Source organism: Urocitellus parryii, chromosome 5 (genome assembly GCF_045843805.1).
Source record: "Urocitellus parryii isolate mUroPar1 chromosome 5, mUroPar1.hap1, whole genome shotgun sequence".
Taxonomy (NCBI): domain Eukaryota; kingdom Metazoa; phylum Chordata; class Mammalia; order Rodentia; family Sciuridae; genus Urocitellus; species Urocitellus parryii.
In genome coordinates this window covers 17,468,012-17,486,273 of record NC_135535.1, presented here as the reverse complement: position 1 = coordinate 17,486,273, position 18,262 = coordinate 17,468,012, and the positions used below count along the sequence as shown (strand labels likewise).

Below are 18,262 nucleotides of genomic sequence, written 5' to 3'. Positions count from 1 at the left end.
TCTATTTATTTATTTTTTTGTGGTGCTGGGGATTGAACCCAGGGCCTTGTGCATGTGAGGTGAGCACTCTACCAACTGAACTATATCCCCAGCTCAATTTTAATTTTTTATTTTTTAAAAAAATATTTTTTAGTTGTTGATGTATCTTTATTTTTTATTTATTTATATGTGATGCCGAGGATGGAACCCAGTGCCTCACATGTATTAGGTAAGCGCTCTGCCACTGAGCCACAACCCCAGCCCTTAATTTTTATTTTAAGACAGGGTCTTGCTAGGTTGATTAAGGCTTTGCTAAATTGCTGAGGGTAGCTTTGAACTTGCGATCTCCTGCCTGCGCCTCCTGAGTCTCTAGAGTGTATTTTACACTTGCAGTAAATTTCAATTCAAATCCTATTGGAAATACTTGATATGTATTTAGATTTCATAAAATTTACAGTTTAAAAAGTGGATTTACATATTTGGATTGTTTCAAATAAATTCGAAAATTTTCCCAACAACTGAAAGGAGTAATAGTTTTTCAATTCAAAATTAATCAAAATTTAGTAAAATTTAAAATTCAGTACTTCAGTTGCACCAATCACATATTAAGTACTCATTAGCCAATGTGGTCGGGGGCTACTAAATTGAATAATACAGTTTCTAATGGCTTAGTGGGATTTTCTCAGACTTAAACTAGGAGAGTGGGAGTATCTGAATATCTTCCACTTGCACAGAATTTTGAACATTGCCAAAGCATTTTCACTTCTACTTCATTTTATTCTCATAACATTTCTTTTTGGTAAATTGAACTTTGCTCCGATTTTCAGATGAGTAAACTGAGGCTTTGAGCAAGTGAATGTCTAAGTGTCCAGAGCAAGTTAGTGATGAAACCGAGATTGGAATTCCTGTTCGGCACTTCTCGACTGTGTTCTTCTTGATGTATATTTCAAACACTAGGTTTTTGGGTTAGGACAGTAGGGTTAGCTCCTGCAGCACCCTGTTGCCATGTGGGCAGAATTATTCATCTCCCTAGCAGAATTTCCTTACAAACTCCTACCCTGAAGCCCTCACCCACTCAAGCAAGCGTGTCCTCTTTCTTTGGAGCAGGCTTGACCTTCGCTGTTACTCCTCTTTTGCCACTCCCAGAAAGTCATACCTTTTTTTTTTTTTTTTTTTTTTTTTGGAGCCAACAATTGAACAGAACCCAGGGGTGCTACCACTGAGCCACACCCCCAGCCCTTTTTATTTTTTATTTTGAGACAGCGTCTTGCTAAATTGCTTAGGACCTCACTAAGTTTCTGAGCCTGGCTTTGAACTCAAGATCCTCTTGCCTCAACGTCCTGAGCCACTGGGATTACAGTGTGCGCTCCCACACCTGGCAGTTGTACCCGATTTTAAACCACAATCATTCAATGTTTTAGCTAACATAAACAGATGTAAGGGGCAGCCTGTGCATTTCAGTCAACAGTGGACCACATATATGACAATGGCCCCACAAGATTATAAAGGAGCTGAAAAAGTTTCTATCCTTGAAACATTCCTGTCACACCTTTTATTCTTACCTTTATATATATATTTAGATAAAAAACACTTACCATTGTGTTACAACTGCCCTCGGTATTCAGTACAGTAACATACTGTGCAGACTTGAAGCCTAGTACAACTTATTTATCTGTTCATCCATCAATGGACATTTGAGATTGTTTTCATATCCGTGCTACTGTGAAAAATGCTACAATGAACACAGGGGTGTAGGTATCTCTTTGAAGGCTGGAGATGTGACTCAGTGACAGAGTGTTTGCCTGACAAGCACAAGGCCCTGGGTTTGATCCCCAGCACCGCAAACACAACAAAACGGGTATCTCTTTGAGATACTGATTTCATTTCCTTTGGATACACACTTAGAAGTAGGGTTGCTGGAGCATATGGTAGTTCTGATTTTAACAATCTGAAGAATCTTCATACTATTTTCCACAATAGTTATGTCAATTTTATTATTGTTATTGAATAACGAAGGCCCAAGATGTGAAATAAGGAAAATATTTGTTGTTATCATCAACTTTTAATTAAAAAGTCCAGGGGCTGGGGTTGTAGCTCAGTGGCAGAGTGCTTGCCTCACACATGTGAGGGACATGTTAAGTGGTGTAGAAACACTGCTGGTAGCCTACTTAATAATTTTTCTCTGTTTCTTCCCTTCTAATAGAAACTCTATTTGGGGCAGCAATATACATAGTTAAAAAGACCTCCCTAGTTGTCCGTCAGTTAGGGTGGCATGTCAGCAGAAGTATGCTGTCTGGGACTTCCTAAAAAAGAGCTGTTTGGCGTCGCTTGCCCTTTCTTCCTGTCTGAAAAACAACTTGACGGTGGAGGTGAAATGACCACCTTGGTGCTCCGAAATCAAAGTCCACATTGTGCTGCTGCACTGGCCACACCAGCTGTGGGCAGAGACTGCAGAGCTGAATCAGGCAGAGTCCTGGCAGGACACAGATGGCTCCCTCACCAGGGCCTGGTGGAGTCGTCTTAAAAAGACACAGTTTGAAATGGGTGCTTAGCATTACGAACACGTGGTTAAGAGATGTAGCAAACACCCTGAGGTTAGCAATAGCCAGGAGTCAATAATAACAACCACAGTTCTTTTTTTTTTATTTAAATTTTTTAGTTGTAGGTGGACACAATACCTTTATTTTATTTATTTATATGAGGTGCTGAGGATCAAATCCAATGCCTCACACATGCCAGACAAGCACTCTACCTCTGAGCTACAATCTCAGCCTCAATAACCCCAGTTCTAAAGGCAGAGGAGAGAGTGCTTTCCAGGAATGAGGGCGAGACAGTAACAAGAGCAGCCCTCCTACGGGGATTCAGCCAACTTGTGATCTGTACAAAAGTGGCCAGGAATAACTACCCTAACTTCACAATCTCCTGTAGGTGATGACTTCTCCTGGCCGAACACAGCAAAAGAAGGGCAAGGGAGCTGGAGTGATATAGTCAGCCTCTCAGGATATTGAACAGGTTGAAGAAGAATAGAGTAGATCTGTACAAGTAAACGGAGAATATCCTTGCACAATACCCAAAGGGTCCTGCATCCTATTGACATCCAGATTCAGCATCCTGTTAGAACAGAAAATTCCCTTAACCTAGTCATTGCAAGTTGTAGCATAATGCATTATTTGTGAGTTTATGGCGATGCTGGTATAAACAAACCTGCTGTGCTGCCTGTCATATAAAAGTGCAGCACATATAATTTTGTACAGTACACAATATATGTAATAAATGACTATATGGTTAGTTTGTATGTTTACTATACTTTTTATTATTTGAAAGTTTAGTCCTTCCTTTTTACAAAAAAAAGAAAGAAAGAAAGAAAGGAAAGAAGGAAGGAAGGAAGGAAGGAAGGAAGGAAGGAAGGAAGAAAAGAAAAAAGGAAAAAGAAAAATGAACTCTAAAACAGCCCTAGGCCTTCAGGAACAATGCAGAAGATGACACTGTCATCAAAAGAGAAGATAGCTCCAGGTGTGTCACTGCCCTGAAGACATTCCGTCGTACTGATAAGATATAGAGGTGGAAGCAAGCAATACTGATAATCCTGACCCTGTGCAAATTTAGGCTAATATGTGTGCTTGTGTCTTTGTTTTTATTCGCAAAAAAGTTAATAACTAAATAGACTATACCTTGCAGCCCAAGTGTGTAGCAGGCTGTACCCCTTGGTTTCTGCAAGTGTACTCCTTGATGTTTGCACCCTGACCAATTCACCTCACTGTGAACATTTCTTATTTCTTAGAACATAAGAACTCTTTGACACATGACTATGTGCACTTCACATGCATATCAAATCTGTGGCATCATTTGTCAACCAAATAGGCATCTGAGTCATTATTACATCATGTTTATTGTTTTTTAAATTTTTTCTTAGTTGTTGATAGATCTTTATTTATTTATACGTGGTGCTGAGAATCTAACCAGTGCTGCACACATGCCAGGCGAGTGTGATACCACTGAGCTACAGTCCCAGCCCTCATGTTTTTATCTTTTATTAACTGAAGATCAAACTTCACCATTTCTTCTTGCCAATTAGTCCTGCCTTGGCTGAGTGTATTACTTATAGATAAGGTCTTAGATAAAAATCTATTAAGGCCACTGAAGGTGGCTGGAAGGAAAGGAAGACACATTCTTTAGTGGTAGATGAATCACTCACTACTCTGGGTCAGGCTGATAAGTCTTTCATTGCCTCTATCTCCCATGGCTGGGCTCCAAGATCACACGCGATCACAAATACAAGGCACCCAGTGCAACAGCAGCCTCTCTTCCCTCTTTTGGTTGGTGGGGTTCAGCTGTGGGTCATCTTCTGGCTGGCTTTGTCTTCAGCACTCGGGGCTCTTCCCTGTTCCCCTCTGAGCGGCAGGCTCCTGCCCTGAGTCCTGGCACCTGGGTTCTCTCCCTCCCGCAAGCTACAACTGCTTTTCTTCCTTGGCTCTTGTGCCCAGGTCCTTGTTCTGGTGACTGGGATAGCTTCCGCCTGGCCTAGAGCCCTGTCTAGCTCTTTCCACTGCTCTCTCCATGCTCTGGCTCTCATTCTAGCCAAGACCTGTGGCTGAAGCCCTACAATCTGTGAACAGGCCTCTCAGACACCATCTGCTTCCCTGGTCCCATGAACAGTGCCTGCCCAGGCTCTCTCTCTTGAGTTCAGCCCACCTGCTAGCACTCCCTGAAACCTCTTCTCAGACCTCTGCCAAGAAGCCCTTGGCCTGAGTCCTCAACTGAGATTAAGGTATTCCTTGAATTTTTCAATTTTTACTTGGCTGAAAACAGCACTGTCTGCCACCTCTGGCCCCAGCCCTCTTTTGCTGATTCCTCAGTGCCCTCCAACTCAGGAGGATTAGGATCGGTTGTAATATAATGAAGATGATGATAAAGGTAAAACTAAATGCTGACTCCATGAGTGCCAGGCGCTGCATGAGTACAGCAGCAGTCCTTGCTTTCATGCAAGCAGCACAAGAATATAGACCTTGCATGTTCTCAGCACTTCCTTACTTGTTACTCATTCTTGGACTCTCTGCCTTTTCCTCCTCCACCAAAAGTGTTTTAATTTAGGTCAATAATAACCTCCTAATTTGCAAATCCAACAGACACTTCTTCCTCCTCTTACCTAAACTCTCTATGGCTTCTGGCTTTGAAAACCACTTCCGCCTCTAAAAAACCCCCCTTCCCTGTGGTTCCTTTGACAGGCCAACCCTCACCCAGTTCCCTTTTGACCTCTCTGGCTACTCATTCCTCGTTCTCCATTTCTTTCACATGTACCTCCTCCAATCTTTACCTTTTACATGATGGCTTCTTCAGGACCCTATGCTCCCTCCCTCTTCTCTTCCCTATCTGTACTCTCTTCCTAGGTGATTATTTCCATTCCTGTAGTTTCAAAGATGGAAGGTGGCTTTCTGGAAAATTGGGAACCCATTTAGGATCCTCATTTAAGGAAAGATGAATCAGTTGTTTTGGCAAAATATCTTTTCCTTTGGATTAAGTAGTTTGTCCCAGACTGAACTGTGTCACCCAAAAAGATATGCTATAGTCCTAGCCCCTAGTACCTGTGACTTTATTTGGATATGGTGTCTTTGCAGATATAATCAAATTAAGATGAAGTCACAGGGTAGGCGTTAATCCAATATAATAAGTGAATTTAGAAAAGAGATAAAGACACACGGGGAGAGTATCATGTGACGATGGACGAAGAGATTGGAGTGATGATTGGCAAGACAAGGATCACCAATGATTGATGGCCACCACCAGAGGCCAGAAAGAAGCAAGGAAGCATTCTCTCCTACAGGTTTTGGAGGCAATCATGGCCCATGCTGACACCTTGATCTTGGAGTCCTATTCTCTAGAACTCAGATAATACATTTCTACTGTTTTACTCCACTGGGTTTGTGGTCCTTTGATACAGCAGTCTCAGGACACCAGCACACACACTCCATTGTCCTACAGCTCCTAATTTTTAAAATTGTAGATTAAGGATACAATACCTTTATTCTATTTGTTTATTTTTATGTGATGCTGGGGATCCAACCCAGTGCCTCTCGCATGCTAGGCAAGAACTCTACCCCTGAGCCACAACCCAGACCCTACAGTTCCTGCTTTAAGCAACTAGCTGTAATTTGCAATGTGTTTTGTGCTGAGAATATTTTGCCTTCATCTTTCCCCTAGTTCATTAGGTTCTCAGCTTTCAAATATCATACACTATTTTCTTAAAAATTTGAATATTAATATTAGGTATGCAATTTAAATTTTTTTCTTAGTCTTCTGCTGTAGGGCATTAGGGAAAAAAGCAATTATTTAAGCACTGCAGTCCCAGAATAAAATATAGTTCTTTAAGGGAAATACTTTGGGTTTTATGAAACTCACTGCTTTATTCCAACTTTCCAGTTTTCAGACCCATAAAAACTTTACAACAGAAACACTTTAGAATCTATATCATATATGCCACAAAGAAAAGATATTAATACGGAAGATATTAATATGGAAGACATCTTTTCTTTGTTCCTAGACATCTTCCCTTCCCTTCCAATTTTATTTTGGACATAATATGATATTGGACTAATAACTGGCAAGAGGGATAATTTAGGGATGGGGAGGTGTAGCTCAAGTGGTAGAGCATTTATTCACATATGCAAGGTACTGGTCCCTTAGCACCAGAGAGAGAGGGAGGGAGAGAGAAAGTGAGGGAAGGAGAGAAAAAAAATCTATTTATAAAGCAGAAGCTGGAAAGAACAGGAAAAAAGCCCTTGGGGGGCTACTGGAGATTTGACTCAGGGGACGTTTTAGCACTGAGCCACATCTTCAGTCCTTTTTATTTATTTTTAAATATTTATTGTTTAGTTGGACACAAAATGTTTATTATTTTTAGTGCTGAGGATGGAACCCAGGGCCTAGCATGCTATCCTGAGTCACAATCCCAGCCCCTAGCCCTTTTTATTTTTGAGACAGGGGCTCTGGAACTTGATCTTCCTGCCTCAGTCTCCGGAGGGCTGAGGTTATAGGGCACTGTGGGCAGCAGGAAAAAATGTCTATTTAAAGAGAGAATTATCTCTCAAAGCAAATGAGAAGGTAGAGAGGCATGCTTAAGTTTGAGGGAACTGGGGGAGCCTGAGTTCAGCATAAGAAATTGAAAATGATGTGAGGAAAAATGAATTTCAGGAAATTTGCTGTATTGTTTGAATGGTCCCTTCAGTGTCTCTTAATTTGAGGTTTAATGAAGAGATTTAATGCCCCCCTCATCCCCGACTGGACTTTTTATTGCTTTTCATATTTATTTATTTGGGTATCCGGGATTGAACCCAGGGGTGCTTTACCACTGAGCCACATCCTCAGCCCCTTTTTAAATAGTTTAGAGACAGACTCTCACTGAAATTACTAAAACTGGCTTTGAACTCGGATCCTTCTGCCTCAGCCTTCCAATCTGCTGGGATTACAAGCGGGGCCACTGTGTTGGGCTTTATTGTGCGTGTTTAAGGTATCCAACGTGATGTTTTCGGATACATTTAGATAGTGAAAGGTTACCTTAGTGAAACAAATAAGTACAGCTATCATCTCACACTGTTACTCGTGTGTGTGTGTGTGTGTGTGTGTGTGTGTGTGTAGAATCCCATGTACAATTTTTGAACTCAATGGACTTGTATTTCTCTGGGTTACGGTGTGGGATCAAATCATAAGGCAGCTGCACTGTTTTAAGGGCTGCCTGTGACTATATGAACTCTCTCAGAGGCCGTATGTATGGGGTTCAGGCTGGGAGCTCTGAGACTGGAACCCCTGTAGTTGAATCCTCGCCCCCAGTCCTTTTCTGTCTGTACCTGAAAGAATTTCTTCCCTGTCCTGTGCCTCCTTTCTCCACCCACAAAAGGGAATTAGCAATACGCATCTCGCTGGACTGTTGGAAAGACAAATTAATAGAGAGAGGGCAACTAAGGACGCTGCCTGGCAGTGGACGTCCGTCGGTGGATTGCTGGCAAGAAGAAATAAATTTACACAAAATTTGTCACCTGCTGAACCTAACAAACCCAAGTCACCTTCTGTGGTTCACCGTTTCTAAATTTCTGGCTTGGCGTCCCTCAAACCCGACCTCGATTCCCTGGGCAGGCTTTGCAGCGACCTTCCCTCGGGCGGGCAGAGATGCAACTCCCGGTTGCAGATCTCCCGGAGCCCGCCTGCTCGGGCGTCCTCCTCTGCCAAGAGCTCCCAGCACTTCGCACCTCTACTCGAGCTTTTCCCCGGTGGTGAGCGGCGACCGTTTGCAGGGGCTGACCCGCCTGCATAGGGTAGATGTTCAGTTAAAGTGGACGCGAAGGACAACGTTGTACTTTCTCCCCCAAATACTCCAGTGGGGGCGCGGGGCGAGAGGGGTAGCCGCGGTCGGCGGGACAGTCCTAGCAACCCAGGACTCGCGGCCCCGGGTCGGACCAGCCACGTCGCTGCGGGCCGGGGCGGGGCTCCGCAGAGGACTGGCCTGGGGCGCCCGCCGTCACGTGACGCCCCTCCCGCGCGCACCGCTGGGGGCGGTCCCCGCCCTCCCCCGGAGCCGAGGCGCTGGAGCGGGCGCGGTGCACTGTGGGCAGAGGGGCGGGGGTTGGGAAGATGGCGGCTCCCAGCCTCCTCAACTGGAGGCGGGTTTCCTCCTTCACGGGGCCGGTACCCCGCGCCCGGCACGGACACCGAGCCGTGGCCATCCGGGAGCTGATGATCATCTTTGGCGGGGGCAATGAGGGCATCGCGGACGAGCTGCACGTCTACAACACCGGTAGGCGCGGCGGCGACTCTTCGGCCCCGCCTGCGGGAGCCGCGGAGGGGGAGGGGAGACGAGGCGGCGGCCGCGGCCCTGACAGCTGTCACCGCCCGGTCACCGCTTCCTCGGCTGGGCGGCCCGGGCCCGCAGCATCTTGGACCGCAGCTCCGCTTCCCCGGGGCCCCGCGGGGCGGGTCGGACCCGGAGCCGGGGCACCGCTCCTCAGGTGGGCCGCCCCGACCCCCGCGCCCCCGCCCGGCCGGCAGACCTCGGAGAGACACGGCGTCCGCCCGCCTGGGCCTTTGCTGCGGCCTCGCCCACTGCGGGGGCCGGGGTACCGCCGCTGTCAGGAAACAAAACCCCCTCCAAGCCAGAGCGCCTCCGGGCCGTGCCTTCTCGCCTTCCTTCCTCGGCTCCTCAGGAGGAAGGGCTTAGCGGGCGAGGAGGGAGAGGGTCCTTCTGCGACCCTGCGCTCAGTACGGCCCCAAATCCGGCCGAGCTTCGCGGTTTCCCCGGTCGGTCGCCCCTGACCCAGCGGGGAGGTGGCTGGGGGCGAGCCCGGCCTGGTCTCTGCGGCCGGGGTGCGTGCGGCGCCGTTCGCGACCCGTCTCCCGATACGAGGTGTCACGACTTGACCCCCTGCAGATCGCAGGTGCCGCTGGTTAGCGAGGCCGCCCTGCCCTGGACTCTCCGTGGCTTAGAAAGCTGGAATTTATTGTTTTCCCTCCACTTGCAAATACTCCAGTTATCTGAAGAAATCGGTGCCCTTGATGTAAGGCTAATTACTGAATTGGGGGTTGATTTCATGATCGACAACTTTTCTTTGACCAAACACCGTAATCCCAGTGGTCTCTTTAAAGTTTAACAGAACAGTAAGAGTAGGGAACTTTTTCGTCCTCTCCTCCTCGGAACAACCCAGAGTATAACGTTAAAAAGCTATGGATTTAGTATGGTGTGAAAACTCTGGCTTTCGAACAAATTTGACCTAACTTGAATCTTTTCTGCCAATTATCCAGAATCAGCATTAAATTTACCAAGTCTTTCAAAATTTCAGATTTTTATTTGTAAAACCGCGAAGATACTCACCCAGCAGAGAGTTTGTAAGAATTGGATGATATAGATCGGTTTTTTTTCAACAATAGCACTGTTGACATTTAGGGCCAGATGATCCTTTGCTGTGGGGTATTATTGTGTACATTGTAAGATGTTTGACAGCATCCCTGGCCTCTGTCCACTACTTACCAGTAACATTTCCATTTCCAGTTGTGACAACTAAATTGTTTCCAAATGTTGCCAAAGGATGATTCCCTTGGGGGTGGGAATCATCCCCAGTTGAGAACCACTGACACAGATGATACCTATAAAATATATATTCATAGAATGTGATAATCATTGTTATAATTGATTTTAATTTTATTTTGGCAATTAGTTACAAATCAGTGGTTCCTACCAGCTGTTAGAGGAGACATCCCTCCAGGCTGTGCTGCCCATGGATTTGTCTGTGATGGTACCAGAATATTAGTATTTGGGGGAATGGTTGAATATGGAAGATACAGCAATGAGTTATATGAGTTACAAGTAAGTGTATTTAAGATTTATTATTTCAGTCTAAAGTTTTAATACTGATACTGGTCATAATTCATCAAAAGATTGCAAAATATTTCATTAGCATATTTAAAATAGCATGAACTTCACACTTTATAGCTTGAAAGAAAATGTTTCCACTTCATTTAAAAGCCAAACTTTCTAGTCTAAGTTCTTTTCCATGCCCAGTGTGACATTTGTAACATTAAGTTAAATGTTTTACATGACTTGCATGTGTTATATGTTTAGGTTTTTGTATCTTAGTGTAATAGTTTTTCATTTTTAACCTGTAACAGAAGCACCTGAAGGATTTGTGAGAACAGATTGCTTGGCCCTGCCCGGAAGCTATATTGTCTCGAGTGTGGCCTGAACATTTGCATTTCTGCCAAGTTCTCAACTGATGCTGCTGGTTCCAAGACTGTATACTTGGAAAACCACTGCTTTGATGTCATACAAATTGTTACCTCTCACACTAATCATTACTCCCTGTTTTTCCCTGATCCCCCACAATATGTGAAAAAGAGGGTTTCAGTACATATAATCATTTCTAAATTTGACTCCTTTATTAAACCAGATCCCTCCTTGACTTTTCTTGATTTGTGCATGTTTCCAGGGTCATTATTTTGAGGTTATCTGCGAGTTGGCAGATGTAGATGAATTATGCTTATTTACCAGCAACCCATTTCAAAAAGTTTGAGACAAAGAAAGCTTTATAGCTAGAGTATAATTTTGGAGGTTTGGTTTGTGAAATGAGCTTTATGTTAATTTAAATGTTAAAATACTTAGCATATATGGGTTACCTAATATTTGAAAATAAGTAAATAAGTAAAAAATTACATTTAATCTTAAAGGTATACATAATAAAAATTTTTTAAGTTGGAAAACATTAGTATTGTTAATGTTATTATTATTTATAAGCTTAGTATACCATTGTGGAAATCCTTATATATAGAAAAATTAATTAGAATTTCTACATATATTTTAATTATAGAAATTATTTGTTATTTGTCATTTGTTTCAAAAATTGCTTATTGAAGACTTCTGATGGCATTTGGTTGAAAATATATTGGTATGATGCACTGTTGACAGTGTAGGAATAGGAATGCTTTCCTGATTTTACCTCAGAGTGTTTGGTCTTTTTCAGGCAAGTCGATGGTTATGGAAAAAAGTGAAACCCCACCCCCCTTCTTCTGGTTTACCTCCTTGTCCTCGGCTTGGACATAGTTTTTCTTTATATGGTAACAAATGCTACTTGTTTGGTGGTCTGGCAAATGAAAGTGAAGATTCAAACAATAACGTTCCCAGGTATGCCGACTCTTGTTTTAGATCAAATGCTTATTTTATGATTTAGATGAGGATCATTTGATTTCTTCCATCTTTATTATAAGGGATAAAGCTTAACTTTTTTTTTTTAACTTTTAAACCTAACAATGAACAAATTTTTATGTACTTGTATTTTCCTTAGTCTCTGGAGTGTATCTGTTTTCAATCAGAAATTATCTTACTAAATTTATATTAATATAACTTGTATTAATATATTTATGTGTCTTGATCTATAATGTATGTTTGCTAGTTCATTAATGATAACCAAAAGAAACAGATGGTTATTTAAAATTATATTTTTCTGGGAATTTAGTGATAAAAATATGACTTATAAAATCATTTCCACATTTCATAGGAGAAATTCTTAAAAGTGATTCACTCTGGCAAACACTTTTCCTCCTTTTTCTAAACACAAGTAATCACTATCTCTTTTTTCTGTAGTTTTAGTGTAAAAGCTCTGCTTTTTCTCTTTTTTTTTTAGAGAATTTTTTTTTTTAATATTTATTTTTTAGTATTCAGCGGACAGAGCATCTTTGTTTGTATGTGGTGCTGAGGATCGAACCCGGGCCGCACGCATGCCAGGCGAGTGCGCTACCGCTTGAGCCACATCCCCAGCCTCAAGCTCTGCTTTTTCTTATTTTGTTAAATTCCTAATTTAAGAAAATTTTTTGTTGATATTGTGAGTTTGATTTCTTAAATTTTTTGTTTATTGCTAGTTTATGGAAATAAAATTGGCTTTGTATGTTGACTTTGTATCCTGTGACCTTGCTGAATTAATCTTTTCAATCATTTTCATGGATTTCAGTTTTTCTTTTTCTTATTGAGATTTAGGATACACACACACACACATATGAAAGTATTGGTTTGTTTCTTAATGTTCCAAATATTTTTTTAGGTTTCTCTTTGCCTATTTAAAACAAGCTTTTTCTTTTCTTTGGTGGTGTTGGGGATTGAACCCAGAGCCTTGTGCATGCGAGGCAAGCACTCTACCAACTGAGCTATATCCCCAGCCCCTTTACAGCTTTCTTATTTTGTATCTTCTTTAAAAAGACTCTTCCTCAGGGCTGGGGATGTGGCTCAAGCGGTAGCGCGCTCGCCTGGGCACGCGTGCGGCCCGGGTTCGATCCTCAGCACCACATACAAACAAAGATGTTGTGTCTGCCAAAAACTGAAAAATAAAAAATAAATATATTTAAAAAAAAAAAAGACTCTTCCTCTCCAAAATTATAAAAAAAATAGTTTTTCTCTCATTTCTTCTAATACATTCACAGTTTTGTTTTTTGTGTTTAGAACATTGACTGGGGATATAGCTCAGTGGTGGAACACTGGCTTAGCATATGTGAGGCCCTGGGTTCCATCCCCAGCACCACATTTAAAAATAAAAATCAATACATTTGGAATATACTTTTGTTATTAGTGTAAGGCTTTTCCCTCTTTTTCCTAATTGATTTCTTTCCATTTCTTCCAATACTATTTACTACGTAAGCCTTTTTTTTTTTTTTTTTTGGTACTGGAAATTGAATTCAGGGGCACTCAACCACTGAGCCACATCCCCACCCCTATTTTGTATTTTATTTAGAGACAGGGTCTCACTGAGTTGCTAAGCGCCTTGCCATTGCTGAGGCTGGCTTTGAACTCGTGATTCTCCTGTCTCAGCCTTCTGAGCCACTAAGATTACAGGCATGCATCGAGCCAGCTTATATAAGCCATTTTAAAATGCCTTAATTTTTATATAAATGGTTCATTTCTAGGCTTCCTACCAGGAGTTGCAGACTGTGCTTTGTGGGCAAAGTTTGCCTGCTGGCCTATTTTTATTTATGAAGTTTTATTGGATGGGCTGGGGTTGTGGCTCAGCTGTAGAGCTCTTTCTTGCCTAGCACCTGTGAGGCCCTTGGTTCAATCCTCAGCACCACATAAAAATAAATAAAATAAAGGTATTGTGACCAACTCCAACTAAAAAGTAAACTTTTTTTTTTTAAAGTTTTATTGGAAGATAGCCATGTCCATTCATTTGCTTATTATGTTTGGTTGCTTTTGTGTTAAAATAGTAGAGTTGAGTAGTTGCAACAGACTTTGTGGTCCACAAAGTCTAAAATATTTATTATCTAGCCCTGTACAGAGGAAGTTTGTTGACTATTGCTTTAAACTTTATTCTGTGTCATTAATTTATTTACTTTTCTATCGTTAATTGCATTGTTTTCTGGTATATGCCTTTAATGAGGATATTTTATGCTTCTTTTGGTACTGTGGTTTGAACCTAGGGGTGCTTTACCACTGAGATACATCCCTAATCCTTTCTTAAATTTAAAAAAAATCTATTTTGGGGGAGTGGGGTACCAGAGATTGAACTCATGGGCACTCTACCACTGAGCTACATCCTCAGCCCTTTTTTTTTTTTCGTATTTTATTTAGAGACAGGATGCCACTGAGTTTCTTGGTGCCTGGCTGTTGCTGAGGCTGGCTTTGAACTCGCAGTCCTCCTGCCTCAGCCTCCCAGACCACTGGCTGAGATTACATGTGTTCGCCAGCGGACCTGGCTGAATTGTTATTAAATTCTGAAATATGAGCCACATTTTTATTCCTAGTTAAGACTCCTTTTATTATATTACAGAATTTGTTTCATACCTTGTCAAGTTCACATTGCTAATTTAAAAAAAATATATACACACACACACATACACACACACACACACACACACACTCTCAATGATTTTGCCTATTTTATTTGGGGAGTGAGTGCTATATCTGTTATTGATTGGTCATTATCTTCATTTTTAGTATTTCTTTTTTTAAATATTTGTATATTTTTTTTAGGTCTAGATGGACACAATACAATGCCTTTATTTTTATGTGGTGCTGAGGATTGAACCCGGGTCCCGCCCTTGCTAGGCAAGTGCTCTACTGTTGAGCTACATTCCCAGCCCCAGTATTTCTATATTAAGAAAATTTGGTAGGGGCGGGAGTTGTAACTCAGCAGTGGAGCACTTGCCTAGCATGTGCGAGGCTTTGGGTTCCATCCTCAGCACTACGTAAAGATAAATAAATAAAATAAAGGTATTGTGTTCATCTGCAATTAAAAAACTAAAAAAAAGAAAATTTAGCCTTTTCCTGTGATGTCTAAAAAACAAACAAACAAACAAACAAAAAACATTTTTCCAGTTTGATCTTTTTCTTTCTTTCTTTCTTTTTTTTTTTTTTTTTTTGGTACTTGGTATTGAACCCAGGAATGCTTTACCACTGAGCTACATTCCTGGTCTTTTTAGTTTTTTAAAATTTTGAGACAAGGTCTCACTAAATTGCTGACTGGTTTCGAACTTGCAGCCCTCCTGCCTTAGCCTCCCCAGTCACTGAGATTACAGGCATGTACCACTATACCTGGCTTTGACCTTTTTCTTTTCATACAGTTTATGGTGGGTCTTTCTAAAAAAAAAAAAAAGTCTCATTAAATGTTTTCTGTGTGGTATGCTTTACTTGTTTACTTGTTTTACCATTTTTAATTTTTTTCTTAATTCTTTGCTTCCCTCAGTTGCTTAGAAATTAACACTCATTTTAAACTGAAAATGTCTTATCACCTCTGGGAATAAATTGCTGTCTTACCATTAGCATTCTTTTGCCTATCACCTTTTGCTGTATGTTCAATATATTCTTGAATCTATTCTGGACTATAGTGATGTTAAGAAATTAGCTTTTTAGTAATTTTTTTTTTCCAGTACTTGGATTGAACCCAGGGGTACTTCATCACTGAGCTACATCCCCACCCCCCTACTTTTTTTTTTTTTTTTTTTTTTTAAATCTCGAGACAGGGTCTTGCTAAGATGCTCAGGTTGGCCTCAAATTTGAGATCCTCCTGCCCAGGTTGCTAGGATTACAGATTGTGCCACTATGCCCTTTTTTAGTACATCTTTCTTAGTGACAATTAAGAATATCACTTTATCTGGGTGCAGTGGCATACGCCTGTAGTCCCAGCCGGAGACTGAGGCAGGAGGATCTTGAGTTTAAAGCCAGCTTCAGCAAAAGCGAGGCACTAAGCAACTCAGTGAGACCCTGTCTCCAAATAAAAAATAGAAAATAGGGCTGGGGATGTGGCTCAGTGGTCAAGTGTCCCAAAGTTCAATCCCTGGTACCACAAAAAAAAAAAAAAAAAAAAAATGTAACGGGCTGGGGATGTGGCTCAGTGGTAGAGTGCTCACCTAGTACTTGTGAGGCCCTGGGTTTGATCTTCAGCACCATAAATAAATAAATAAATAAATAAATAAATAAATAAATAAATAAAAAGAATAAAGGTATTGTGTCCACCTACAACTAAAAAATAAATATTAAAAAATATAACCATAATTTACTGGTGTTTTGCTCTACCATTTCTCTTATGCCTTTCTTGAATTTCTTTTTCCTAGTTAACATTTTGAATCATTTTTTCCCAGAACAATTACATGGCTAAACTTTGAAGTTTTATATGTCCTAAAATGTTTTCTTTTGGTCTCTTTCTTTTTTTAAAAAATATTTTGAAAGTTATAGATGGACAGAATGCGTTTATTTATCTATCTATGTATCTATCTATCTATCTATCTATTTATTTATTTATTGTGCTAAGGATTGAACCCAGTGCCTCACGTGTCCTAGGCAAGCGCTCTGTCACTGAACCACAGCTCCAACCCTTGCCCTCATTCTTTTTTTTTTGTTTGTTTGTTTTCAGTCGTCGCTGAATACAGTACTTTGATTTTATTTATTTATTTTTATGTAGTGCTGAGGATCGATCCCAGGCCTTGCTAGGCGAGTGCTCTATTGCCAAGCCATAATCCCAGCCCCTTGCCCTCATTTCTTAAGTAAAAATTTGGTAGGAAGTAGATTCCTACTAAAGTCATTTTGCTGAAAACTTTGAAAACATCCATAACACAAATAAGTTTAATGCCAGCGTCTAAAGTAAAGAAGCTACTTGGACATTGCTATGACATTGCAGTGGGGAGAAAAGTTGCAAAGCAGCATTTGTATATGCCTTGTTTATCATATGTTGACATCCAGAGAGAGAGGTGTCTAATAGGTATTTGCCCAAATATTGTATGAAGTATATGTTCTGGTTATCTATTACTGTGTGATAAACTGCCCAACGTTTAGTGCTGCAGAATTACAACTATTTTATTATGCTCATGAACTCTGTGGGTCAGAAATTCATACAGGACACAAAAGAGAAGGCTGGGCTCTGAAGTGGGAAGGTTTGAATGGTTACTCCCATATCTGATACCTCAACTGAGATGGCTGAAGGACATACTGAAAGTACTGTCACCCCATGTACCTATGGTGGCCTCTTCAGATGGTGGTTTTTTTTTTTTGGTAGCTAGACTTTTTTACATGTTCAAGAACAATGATTTTGTGAAGCTATATGGATCTGTGGAGAATCAAAGGGAGGAGTCATAGACCCCACCCCCTGATGGGAAGAGTGTCAGAGAATTTTGATTTGTGTTTTAAAGCTACCACCATTGTCACTGATACCTTCACTGTTGGCTAAATGATGGCAGGGATTTTTTTGCTCTCTTCTGTTCTCTGCTAAGCTCTGGAAGAGCACCTGGTACATAGTAGTATTTGGTAAATGTTGAATGAATGGTCTGGGGTTTCTGGTGGCTTTATGAATTTAACACTAATGCTAAAAACCATCATCTGAAGAGGTCACACAGAGTGGACAGTACCTTTGGCATGTCCTTCAGCAATCCCACTTAAGACATCAAACAGGGGAATAACTATTTAAACCTTCCTATTTGAGAGTCCAACCATTCTTTCTGTGCTCTGTCTCTTTTTTATTATTATTATTATTTTTTAGTTGTGGGTAGATAAAATACCTTTATTTTATTCGCTTATTTTTTTTTGAATTTTTTAATATTTGTTTTCTTAGTTCTTGGCGGACACAACATCTTTTTTGTTTGTGGTGCCGAGGATCGAACCCGGGCCACACGCATGCCAGGCGAGCGCGCTACCACTTGAGCCACATCCCCAGCCCCTTACTCGCTTATTTTTATGTGGTGTTAAGGATCAAACCCAGTGCCTCACACATGCTAGGCAAGTGCTCCACTACTGAGCCACAACCTCAGCCCCTCTGTGCTTTGTTTCTAATATGAATTTTTTTACATACTTTATGAATAGAAGCAAAAAACAGATAAAAGACATGTATTATCTGAATGTTTTCTTTTTTTTCATGATATGCAGATATTTAAATGATTTCTATGAGTTGGAGCTGCAGCATGGTTCTGGTGTTGTGGGATGGAGCATTCCAGTCACTAAAGGGATTGTGCCTTCTCCAAGAGAATCCCACACAGCTGTTATATATTGCAAAAAAGATTCTGGAAGTCCTAAAATGTATGTTTTTGGTGGAATGTGTGGTGCTCGCCTGGATGACCTGTGGCAGCTTGACTTAGGTAAACTTAACTTGACTCAGGCTAGATTGGTATGATTATAAGGGCAAATTTCAAATACCTTGAAAATGTTTTTTAAAAATATTTATTTATTTTTTAGTTGGACACAATATCCTTATTTATTTATTTTTATGTGGTGCTGAGGATCGAACCCAGGGCCTCGCATGTGCTAGGCAAGTGCTCTACCACTGAGCCACAACCCCAG

General features: G+C 41.2%; 1 protein-coding gene across 2 annotated transcripts in view; it reads left to right on the top strand.

Annotated features, from left to right (window-relative positions):
• Positions 1 to 8,589: 8,589 nt before the first annotated feature.
• Positions 8,590 to 18,262, top strand: part of Hcfc2 (host cell factor C2) — a 42,101-nt gene continuing 32,428 nt past the window's right edge. For both annotated transcript variants that reach the window (XM_077799323.1, XM_077799324.1), the window contains exons 1-4: positions 8,590 to 8,764; positions 10,179 to 10,327; positions 11,478 to 11,638; positions 17,852 to 18,060. In XM_077799323.1, coding sequence (XP_077655449.1) covers positions 8,602 to 8,764; positions 10,179 to 10,327; positions 11,478 to 11,638; positions 17,852 to 18,060 — 682 coding nt within the window. In that variant the 5' untranslated portion in view covers positions 8,590 to 8,601. The remainder of the gene's footprint in view (positions 8,765 to 10,178; positions 10,328 to 11,477; positions 11,639 to 17,851; positions 18,061 to 18,262) is intronic.